The 12,317-nt window shown below is 46.0% G+C and overlaps 1 protein-coding gene across 1 annotated transcript; it reads right to left on the bottom strand.

Moving 5' to 3' along the window:
- Window positions 1-1,539: 1,539 nt before the first annotated feature.
- On the bottom strand, window positions 1,540-2,118 carry LOC115458204 (olfactory receptor 2M4-like). Its single transcript, XM_030188065.1, has one exon. The coding sequence runs from the start codon at window positions 2,116-2,118 to the stop codon at window positions 1,540-1,542; it is 579 nt and encodes a 192-aa protein (XP_030043925.1).
- Between the last annotated feature and the right edge of the window lie 10,199 nt (window positions 2,119-12,317).

Here is a 12,317-nt window from a genome sequence, read left to right as displayed (position 1 = left end):
CTCTCGGTTGCCATTTTGAAGAGCGATCTGGCAGCAGGGGAGAGTCAGCGCCGGCAGCAGGCAGGAAGCTACTACTACTACTACTACTATTTAACATTTCTAGAGCGCTACCAGGGTTATGCAGCGCTGTACAAAAAATAAAGAAGGACAGTCCCTGCTCAAAGGAGCTTACAATCTAAAGGACAAGAAGGACAAAAAGTGCAATCAATCAAAAATTGGGACAGTCTAGATTTCTTAGGTAGAGGTACAATGGTTAGGTGCCGAAAGCGACATTGAAGAGGTGGGCTTTGAGTAAGGATTTGAAGATGGATAGGGAGGGGGCTTGGCGTAAGGGCTCAGGAAGTATGGCCTGCCCCCAAGAATCCAGTGGACAACCTGGGTAGCTGGAGGGGGGGCAGGGGAGGGAAGGGAGTCGCTGGGCATGGGTGGCTGGAGGGGGGCAGGGGGAGAGATGGGAGTTGCTAGACATGGGTGGCTGGAGGGGGGAAGGGGAGAGAGGAGACTCGCTGGGCATGAGTGGCTGGAGGGGGGCAGGGGTAGAGGAGGATCGCTGGGCATGTGTGGCTGGAGGGGAGGGCACTGGGTATGGGTGGCTGGAGGGGGTGGCAGGGGAGAGGAGGGTTGCTGGGCATGGGTGGATGGAGGGCAGGGGAGAGGAGGGTCGCTGGGCATGGGTGGATGGAGGGCAGGGGAGAGGAGGGTTGCTGGGCATGGGTGGATGGAGGGCAGGGCAGGGGAGAGGAGGGTCGCTGGGTAGAAAAAAAATCGTTTTTTTTTTCATTATAGTGTTTGGAATATGTCCACTTTGAGAATCAGGTGCTCAACATTAAAAGTTTATATTTATTTACTTATTTATGGAATGTTATCGCACATTAAATATGAATTAGATTGGAACCTGGGATCATTTAATTTTTTTTCCTAGAGTAATGCATCTCCCCCCCCCCCAGGTTCTTTCCTTGGCTATAGCCAGCTCTGCAATTTGGGGGGGGGGGGGCGCAGAGGGGGACTAGGGAGAGAGCCTGTTGTTAAACATTTACCAGCACACCACTGAGTGCACTGAATATCAGCAGATAGACCCGCACAAGCGATTTAAATGGTCTTCAGCTGTTTCTGACTGGTAAATTTGCTTTGAGTATTGACTCCTTAGTAAAATGGCCTTATATTCAAGCCATTAATTTTTCTATGTATAGTTACGGGGATAGAGGACTTCTAATGATAAGTATCAATTTAGAACATTTGCTCTCAACCCAGTCCTTTACAAACAGTCAGGCAGTTGGATTTTCAGGATAACCAGAATGAGTATGCAGTGTGTATACATATGTCTCATGCATATTAATTTTGCATATCTGACTATCTAGGTATGTGCTGAGGATCAGCTTGCAAATAATGATCAAGAAATTTATAAAAGACAGAGATATACTTTATTTCTTCTGCATCTTGATCTCAAGGTCAAGAAGAAATTTAATAAATGTCACAGGAGTGTTTTAATTCTAGAACCAAGCATGATTTTATAAAAAGAATAACATATTTGCCTCTTCATTATAGCTTTCTAAAACTGACTTTTCTTACAGCATTTTTTACTTCTTGATTTCTCAGACTATAAATTATTGGATTTAACATTGGAATTAAAACTGTGTACAGAAGAGAGAACAGTTTGTCTAGGCCTGGTGAGTACAATGAGGGTGGTCTCATATACATACATGTCAAAGTCACATAGAATATAATAACTACAATGAGGTGAGAGGAACAGGTGGAGAAGGCTTTGCTTCTACTTTCTGTAGATCGGATTTTCAAGATGGATTTGATAATACAAGTATACGATACTAGGGTTAATGTACAGGGAAGAACAGTCACAACTATCCCTTCAATTATTATCAGAATTTCAAGGATGTACAAATCACTGCAGGAGAGTTTTATCAGTACATTTATGTCACAGAAGAAATGATTAATTTGATGAAAGCTGCAGAAAGAGAACTGAGATATTGAAACCTGTATAGGAAGTGCATCCAGAGCACCAGCAATCCATGATGCAGCGATGAGTGAACTACATATTTTTGTATCCATCATGAATGCATAGCGCAGTGGGTGGCAGATTGCCACATAGCGATCATAGGCCATGGCGGTGAGAAGAACAAATTCTGCAGATTCAAAACTCATGAAAAAGTAGAGCTGTGTCATGCACAGAGAAAAGGAAATGTATGTGTTTCCTGTGAAGAGGTTGTCCAGCAATGTCGAGATAGTGACTGTGGTGTTACAGATATCTAAGAAGGACAAACTGCTGAGGAAGAAGTACATAGGTTTGTGTAGATGATGATCAAAGAACATTAACATTAAAAACCCAAAATTTCCCAACACAGAGATAAAGAAGGCCAGTAAAACCATTATGGAAATGAGGACCTGCTGGTGAGAATATTCAGAGAAGCCCAAAAGAGTGAATCCTGTGGTCACTGTCTTGTTCTCCATCTTCATTGTTGACATCATCTTAATCTTTTGGTTTATTATAGAATAAAGATATAGTTGGCACAACTGAAACAAATATACACTTGAATTCTGTAGAGGTGTGAAAAGGACAAAAATGTAGGTTAGTTGTTAGCTCATTTTACCTTCTATCCAGATTTTCAGAAATCCTGACATGCCCCTGGCTATATCCCCTTTTCAAATACACATTAGAAAAATGGGAACAAAGTTGCTTTTAGAATAGCGCACATGCAGATGCCCATGCAACTTCTAATCAAAGCCATTTAATAGCAATAGGGCATAGTCAGGATATGTTGGAGGTGTTTCCACATACCTATACTCTGTTCTTCTCATTCCGTTAATGACGATTGTCATGGTGGCATAATGTAAGCCACATTGAGCCTGCAAAGAGGTGGGAAAATGTGGGATACAAATGCACTTATGTTTTGCTGAATTGCTGGCACATTGGGATTGGGCCATCATTTGGGCTTGCATTTGGGCGTCCTTCCCCTGATGAAGCTTGACCCGGCGAAATGGGACCATTGCGGAGGCCTTCAGTTTAAGCTGCAACAAGCTAAGTAGCCTTGCTCTATATTGTGACTGTTTTTTTTTTTTTTTGCATTACATTATATTTATATATGTACAGTTGTGTGAACACCGAGGAAGGAGGTTGGTAGGGACCTATGATTAAAGCACGGTGACAAAATATGTAATCTTATTAATTAAGATCAAGATTAAGTTGTTACCAGTCTGAGGTCCTCTCCTTCATTTATGATCAATTCATTTTCGTGCAATAGTATGATTTGATCCGCTGTATTTTGTGTTGGATACAAATGCAGCAAATAAATAAATAGTGAGCAATGCACAACAAAATCAAGTGCAAATGAGCTGTTCACAAAAACAATGGGTAGCTTAACAGTCACGAAGCTGTGCATGTGCAGAACAGCCAATCACTAAGCCTGGATGCTCTGTGCGTGCTCAGAACAATGTATACTACACACGGCTTTCGAACATGCATATAAGCTGCATGTATGAGGACAGTCTGTATGGCAGTAAGAGAAACTAGAAAAAAACGTAAGAGAAAGGGAACAGATCCACTTCTACTGTTCCTCAGGATTGCCAGTCCGACTACAGAAAGCAAATCACAGAACTCACTTCTGATTGGTTGCAGGAGATCAGGGTGGGAGGAACAACTATCTTGCAGGAGAAGGAGAAAGAGGAGCAGGACCGGCGAAGAGAACGGGATTACTACTTCTGCCCTTTTATATCTGGCTAAAGAATTTTTACTACTGGATCCTGATGTCTTTCCCTAAGTATTCAGGGTAATTGTACCTGCCTTTGATCAGACCAGCAATAAAGGATGACATGCTTTTCCTTGAAATCTGCCAAGATGGGAACATTTGAAGGAAAGACAGAAGCAGGCAGCCCGTGTAAGGTTGCAACAACTGCCCCTGACCTCCTGTAAAAATTTCCTCATGAAAAGTAGGGGCTGCTTCTGCGTATCGCTGGGAAAACAGCTGTGCATCGCTCAGAATGCACGCGTGAACATAGATCAGCTCATTTAAATGAATTAGCTTGCTGTACCCATTGTCTGCTGTCACACATGTCAAAAAGTCCGTAGAGCCCCTTTGTGTACCTCCCGCTGAATAATATGCGCACTTAACTGGCTGGAACTGGTAAAAAAAAAAACCAGGTTGCAGGCCTGGTAAGTTTAGTGCATTTCCCCCTAAGTTAGGCACTGGCATTTATATCTGCTTTCAGCAGGCGTAAGTCCGGCACCCGATAATTAGGTGCAGATTTGTGCCTAAGCAGGATTCTATATGGCATGCATACCCTTCATAGAGTTGCTTTCAGCACCTATTATTTTGCACCCTATTTTCAGTGCCATTTGCTGAATTCAGTCCATAGTGCCTAGTGTACTTTAATTAAGTGCCTCTAAATTGTAGATTAACATGCATTCAATTGATTAAGAGTTTTAACACACACTAATCATCCAAAAGTGAATCATTGAATGAACATCCTTCGAAGTACCATGTATGTATGGAGCTAACAGAGGGTTTGGGCATGCATTACAGGGAGAGAGATAAATGCAATTAGAAGTGCCTATTTTCAGAGGCTGGACCCCATGTCAGAAAATAGGTGTGTGTGGATGCAATAAAAGTTAATGGCATCTCCTATGTAAAACATTCAATAGCATAGAAAGGGATTCCTTTAGATTTCAGTGTAACCAACTGAGTCCCAAATCACCCGTCACTGTTATCACCTGTCAGCTCATTTGACCGAATCTTTCCATTGTGAATTCTTATTCTCTGCATCATTCAACCTTATTAGACAGCGTGATATCTAGCAGTAGTATCTGCAGACTGCCATTGGAGGTCAAGAAGCACCATTGAGGAGTCCTTTTACCAAGCTGTGGGGAAGAGGGCCCTGCGTTGGTGGTGGGGGCCGTTTTTCCCGTGTGCCAGGGCCCTTTTTACAGCAGTGGGTAAAAAGCCTTCAGACACACATGGCCATATGGTAAGAGAACTTTTACCACATGGCCATCTGATGGGGAGCCTCTACCACTGAGGAGGCTATAAGGGATCCCGTGCTAATCCAGCGCTAACTGGGCAGCATGTGGCGATGCCCAATTTCCACCGGGTTATCACCATGCAAGCCATTTCTAGGGTTTTTCTTTTTATCCCAGAAATGGCACCAACTTGGGGCGGGACATTGGGCTTACTGCCGCTCTGTAATAGGGTCCCTGATACAGTATTATATTCACAATAGGATCTAATGATTGTTTTATAGAGGGTGGTTCCTTGGTGAAAATCATATTCTATTGGAATCTGTAATGCCTCTGGTCTGAAGATCCTTCACACTATATATATTTTTTAATGCTATTTGAGAAAAAATGTATTTTGCAGACATACTTGATATTTGCAAGGGTCTACTTTTTTGATACCATTTTAAACTTGGCAGCATTCGGAGCAGGAGTGAGTAGGGGTTGCTTCTGTGTTAACCTCTAGGTTCAGGGGGCATTAGGGTTTCATTGGATAGATGGTGATCTAATCAGAGAGCTGGGAGTGGTGGGGCATTTTTCTGGGGCAGTTGCTGTAGAAGGCTGGTAAGCTGTTGTGGGTGGGTGGGAGCCTCATGGGGGAAGGGATATTGGGATGTCTATTGAAGCATTGATTGGGATAATCTTTTTCACATAAAGATGGGGGTGAGTGCTAAAATTAGAAACCCTCAAGCCCCTTAAAGATGGCCCCTTGGAATATCAGACCATTTTTTAGTGATCCAATATACTTCAGAAGAAAATATAATGCCAGCTCAAAACACAAGCTGCAATATTCAGTGTCTACAATATTGAGGTGCACTCTGCATTCTTTGCATCTAATTGGACACTCATTATAAACCTGGGGCCTGTTTACTAAGGTGCGCTAGCGTTTTTAGCGAGCACTAATTCTAGAGATACGGTGTCTTTAGCATTAGCATGCATTAATTTGTAGCGCATGCTAAAAACGATAGAGTGCTTATAGCACAGCTTAGTAAGCATAGCCCTAATTGATAGTGTCATATTCTATCCCTTATCCATTATGCTCCTTTTTCATGGACTTTCAGTGAAATGTTACATTTAATACAAATTTTAATTTCCTTATAAAAATTCAAGCCTGAACTATCTCATAATTATCTCATAACTATCTCCCTACTATGCGGACATTGGGTGGCAGAGCTGGTGGTGGGGGCAGGGCTGGTGGTTGGGAGGCGGAGCAGACTTCTACGGTCTGTGGCGTGAAAATGGCAGATACTAATCAAGGTCAGGTATACACAAAAAGTAGCACATGTGAGTTATCTTGTTCGGCAGACTGGATGGACCGTGCAGGTCTACCTCTGCCGTCATCTACTATGTTACTATTATTATTATTATTATTACATTTGTATCCCACATTTTCCCACCTTTTGCAGGTTATATGTGGCTTACATATAACCATTAACGGCGTTAGCCGGTTACGGTTTGAACAAATACATAGTATGAATGAATACAAAGTGATATTGTGGTATAATGAGGTATATGTATGGTAGGAAACAGTTGGGGGGAACTTAGAGCGGGAAAGAGGGACGAAGAGTCAGGTAATGTCTGTTACGATCTTTGGTTATATTGTGTCGCAAGTGACCGGTATTTTATTACACTTATGAACAGATTTTAGCTTAGTTCTGATATCAACATATAATAAGACACTCAAATTATGGGATACTTTTGGAGTGAGCTCAACTTTGATTAATTACCACCACCATCAATAATTTACTATTGCATAGATTTTAGATTTCAATCTGCACATGTCTCAAAACAATCATGACATAATCGGGAACTGACTTACTGTGTCACCACCAAGGGAAAGGATCTAGGTGTCATTGTTGAGTATACATTGAAACCCTCTGCTCAGTGTGCAGCAACAGCTAAGAAAGCAAATAGGATATTAGGAATTATTAGGAAAGAAATGAAAAACACAAATGAGAATATTATAATGCCTCCATAGTGGGACTGTGTCTTGAATATTGTGTGCAATTCTGGTCACCACATCTCAAAAGCGATATAGAATTAGAAAAAGTACAGAGAAGGGCAATGAAAATAAGGGGAATAGGTCAACGTCCGTATAAGGGAAGGCTAAAGCAGTTAGAGCTCTTCAGCTTAGAGAAGAGAAGGCTGAGGGGAGATATGATAGAGGTCTATAAAATACTGAGAGGAGTGGAACAGGTAGATGTGAATCGCTTGTTTACCCTTTCCAAAAATAGTAGAAATAGAGGGCATGGAATGAAGCTACTAAGTACTACTACTACTTATCATTTCTATAGTGCTACTAGATGTATGTAGCTCCGTATACTTGAACATGAATAGACAGTCCCTGCTCGAAAGAGCTTACAATCTAATCAGGACAAAAAACAGGACAAATAGGGACAAGGGAATTACTAAGGTGAGAATGATAAAACAGACATGGGTACTGAACAAGTGAATAAGTATTAGAGGTCAAAAGCAGCATGAAAAATGTGGGCTTTTAGCCTAGATTTGAAGACAGACAGAGATGGAGCTTGAAGTACCGGCTCAGGAAGTCTTTTCCAGGCATAGTAAATGGAAAACAAATCAGAGAAAATATTTCTTCACTCGAGGGTGTTTTAGGTCGTGTTATCTGCAGCATGGCCCATTTTATTCCTATGGGCCTTGATGTAGATAACTCAAGCTAATATTTAGTAAAAGACCCCCCCATATGTAATTAAACTCAAATTTGTTGCCAGATAATTGTATTTATTTTATTTATTTTGCTGCATTTATATCCCACATTTTCCCATCTATTTGCAGGCTCAATATGGCTTAAAATATAATACAACTACAATCACATTGATGGAATAGAGAATCAGAGTATATATAATAGATAAGGTGCATAGGAATATTGTGGCAATCATATTAACGGAATGTGGCAAAAGCAGCTTAGCAGGGTTTAAAAAAAAGCTTTGGATAATTTCCTAAAAGAAAAGCCATTATTAAGATGGATTCAAAATGATTTAGCTGGCTGCTGACTGTTTAAATCACTTGGTTGGTGCTAGCCACTAATATTCAGCGGCACTTAACAGGAGTGCTGAATATTGCAGTTAGTTTGGACGGCTTCCTAAAAGAAAAGTCCACAGACCATTATTAAATGGACTGGGGAAAAGCCACTATTTCTGGGATAAGCAGTATAAAATGTTTTGTACATTTTTAGGATCCTGCCAGGTATTTGTGACCTGGATTGGCCACTGTTGGAAACAGGATGCTGGGCTCGATGGACCTTTGGTGTTTCCCAGTATTGCAATACTTATGTACGTATGTAGTGCTGAACACAATGCACAGGGGTGGGGTCAGCACTTGACTGACTCAAAGTCACAACTAGTCAGAGACATTGCTCCTGTCCTGTTTGGCATAAAACTGTTACTCTGAGGAGTTTCAGAAGGTGTCCATTTGACTAGATCCACTAGTGTCGCGGCCCTGATGCCACTCTGAGGTAGGTGAGCTCTTAAGTTCTCCTGAGCCTCACTAGTCCCAGGAGATTACCGCGCACCCCGACTCTTCACCCGCGGCGACCGCCGTTCACCGAGGGTTGAGCCCTCAGCTGCTGGCGGCCAGCAGGACTGCTGGAACCACGGGGTGACGGTTGGCCGGACTAGGTGATAGCCGAGGCAGGGACAGTCTAGGAAACAGTTTGTAGGCCGGCTGGCCTCCACAAAGGAGAAACACAGTCTTGGGGATCGCTAGCAGGGCGGCTAGCCTCTTCGAGGAACAAACACAGACTTGGCAGTTGGCTAGCAGGGCGGCTAGCCTCATCAAGGAACTAACACAGACTTGGCAATGGGCTAGCAGGACGGCTAGCCTCTTCAAGGAACAACCACAGGCTTGGTAGTGGCTAGCAGGACGGCTAGCCTCCTCAAGGAACAAACACAGGCTTGGTAATGAGCTAGCAGGACGGCTAGCCTCTTCAAGGAATAAACACAGACTTGGCAATTGGCTAGCAGGGCGGCTAGCTTCTTCGAGGAACAAACACAGACTTGGCAGTTGGCTAGCAGGGCGGCTAGCCTCTTCAAGGAATAAACACAGACTTGGCAATTGGCTAGCAGGGCGGCTAGCTTCTTCGAGGAACAAACACAGACTTGGCAGTTGGCTAGCAGGGCGGCTAGCCTCTTCAAGGAACAACCACAGGCTTGGTAGTGGCTAGCAGGACGGCTAGCCTCCTCAAGGAACAAACACAGGCTTGGTAATGAGCTAACAGGACGGCTAGCCTCTTCAAGGAATAAACACAGGCTTGGTAATGGCTAGCAGAACGGCTAGCCTCATCAAGGAATCAACTCCGACTTAGCAATCGTAACCGGAAGGCTTCTAACACGAAAACGGAAGCACTGGACCCTCTCCGTGCTTCAGTTTAAATTCCCCGCTCGACCTGGCCTGGGGAACAGCTGGAACCAATCCTCGCCGCCCAGGCCGGCAGCGGTTCCCGGATTGGCCCTCCTATCCGAAGGGCGGAGTTCCCTCGTGGATGCGCCAATCCGGCGCGAGTGGGCGGAGCCTCCTCTCGAGTGCTGCTGCTGTGAGGAGGGCGTCGACGCCGGCGCCGCCATCTTGGCCGGCGGATCTCCCTCTCCGAGACCGGCGCTAGTTCCCTGGAGTCGCCGGCCTCGGAGCACCTTGCGGTCGCGGCGATCTCCGCGACCGCCCTCCCTGGTCGGCCCGGAGTCCTCGGGCGCCACAGTCTCCCGCTCCGGCCCGTGGAGCCCCAGGTAAGGGCCCGGAACGGGACAGTATCCTCCCCGGACGCCCCCCTCCTCCGGGGCCCGGGTTTGGATGGATATCGGGCGTGGAAGGCTTGGACCAATCTTGGAGCATGAACATTAGCCTCGGGTTCCCAGGAATTATCTTCGGAACCAAAAGATTTCCATGACAACAAATAATACAGTCTTCCCCGCCGCCATTTAGAGTCAAGAATCTCCTCCACCTCGAATTCCGGTTCTGGGGACACCTGGAGATCTCTCTCCGGGACGGGAGGCGGGTGCCACCTGGACTCTTGAAACCTCTTGAGGAGTGAGATGTGGAAGGCGTTATGCACCCGTAGAGTGGCGGGTAGACGTAATCGATATGTTACGGGTCCGATTCGTTCTTGGATCGCATAAGGTCCCGCATATCTCTGTCCTAGCCTTCGGGAGGATCCTGGGATTCTTAGGTGTTTCGTGCTTAACCATACTCTTTGTCCAGGGTGAAGCACGGGAGCGGCCCGCCGGTGGCGATCCGCAAAGCGCTTGTCCTTAATCGCGGTCTTCTGTAGTTGCTCTCTAGCAATCCTCCAGACCTTCTTTAGATCGGCTACTACCTGGTCCCCGGCTGGTGTCATGGCGGTAGTCGAGAATGGCCCTGGAAGCCTTGGATGTCGTCCATATACCAGGAAAAATGGGGACTGTCCTGAGGATGAGTGGTCACTTTGGTTATACGCGAACTCGGCCCATGGAAGTAGCGAGACCCAGTTGTCCTGTCGTTGGTTGACAAAAGCTCTTAAGAAGTTCTTCAGGGTTTGGTTTAACCTCTCGACTAGGCCGTTGGTCTGCGGATGGTACGCGGATGAGAAATGACTCTCCATCCCCAAGGCTTTGCATAATCCTCTCCAGAAGCGAGAGGTGAATTGAGGACCTCGATCACTAATGACCCGAATGGGTAGTCCATGTAATCGAAAAATGTGGTGGATGAAGGCTTGAGCTAGGGCTGCTGCTGTCGGAACGCTCGTGAAGGGAACAAAGTGAGCCATCTTCGAGAATCGATCTATCACCACCCAGATCACCGTCTGACCCTGGGAACGAGGCAAATCGGTGATGAAATCCATGGAAATCTCCGACCAAGGGCTGGTCGGTATGGGTAACGGTTGCAGGTCTCCCACCGGGGGTCCTCCTACTGGCTTGGTCCGGGCACATACTGGGCACGAGGTGACAAACTGGAAGATGTCTCGTCTCATTTGTGGCCATCGAAATTGCCTCGTGATGAACTGAAGGGTCTTGTGGAACCCGAAGTGTCCCGCGTACTTAGACGCATGTCCCCATTGCAACACTCTTTTCCGGTCGGCGGCCACCACGAATCTCTTGACCGGGGCGACCTCCCCTGTGGCCGTACTGACACAAGCGGGATCTAACATAGGTTGAGTCTCCTGAGTCTCCTCGGGGATTTCAAAGGCCCGGGAGAGTGCATCTGCCGGAGTGTTTTGGGAAGCCGCTCGGAATACTAGTTGAAAATGGAATCGAGAGAAGAATAATGACCATCGGGCCTGTCGGGGATTCAACCGCTGGGCCTCTTGAAGGTATAGGAGGTTTTTATGGTCCGTGATAACCGTGAACCGGTGTTCTGCTCCCTCCAGTAAATGCCTCCACTCTTGCAGTGCGAGTTTCAAGGCCAAGAGTTCCCTGTCTCCAACTGTATAATTCCGTTCGGCTGCAGAAAATTTGCGTGAGAAGAAGGAGCACGGTTGGCGCCGACCCTCGGGGTTAATCTGGGAAATGACTGCCCCGGCCCCTAAAGCGGACGCGTCCACCTCCACCGTGAATGGCTTCTCAGGATCGGGGGTTAGAAGAATGGGCGCGGTTTCAAAAGCCTCTTTGACCTGCTGGAACGCCGCCTGCGCCTCAAGTGGCCAGTCCCGGACCCGAGCGTCCTTCCGGGTGAGCTCCGTCAGCGGGATGGTCAACCTGGAATACTGTGGGATAAACTGGCGATAATAATTAGCAAATCCCAAGAATCGTTGTAAGGCTTTCAGCCCCTTTGGTTGTGGCCATTCGCGAATGGCCCGGAGCTTGTCTGGTTCCATTTTTAACCCCCCTGGAAGTAAGATATGCCCCAAGAAAGGTAGCGATCGTCGATGGAACGCGCACTTACTTAACTTCGCGAATAGGTGGGCTTGGCGTAAGCGGTCCAGCACCGCACGGACATGCCCCGGATGTTCCCTGGGGTCCTTAGAGTAGATGAGGATATCATCCAGATAGACGATCACTGTGGAAGTGAGCAAATCTTCTAGGACACTATTGATAAGCCGTTGAAACACCGCAGGAGCATTACATAGTCCGAATGGCATTACCCGATATTCAAAATGCCCTTCATGGGTATTGAAGGCCGTCTTCCATTCGTCCCCTGATCGGATTCGTACTAGATTGTAAGCTCCCCGTAAGTCCAACTTCGTGAAGATCTGAGCTCCCTGCAGACGGTCCAAGAGTTCGGGAATCAGGGGTAACGGGAATCGGTCCTTTACGGTGATGGCATTTAGTCTCCGATAGTCTATGCAAGGTCTCAAGGTCCCATCCTTCTTGGTGACAAAGAAAAACCC

Source organism: Microcaecilia unicolor, chromosome 14, assembly GCF_901765095.1.
Source record: "Microcaecilia unicolor chromosome 14, aMicUni1.1, whole genome shotgun sequence".
Lineage (NCBI taxonomy): Eukaryota > Metazoa > Chordata > Amphibia > Gymnophiona > Siphonopidae > Microcaecilia > Microcaecilia unicolor.
This window is presented reverse-complemented; position numbering and strand designations above follow the sequence as displayed.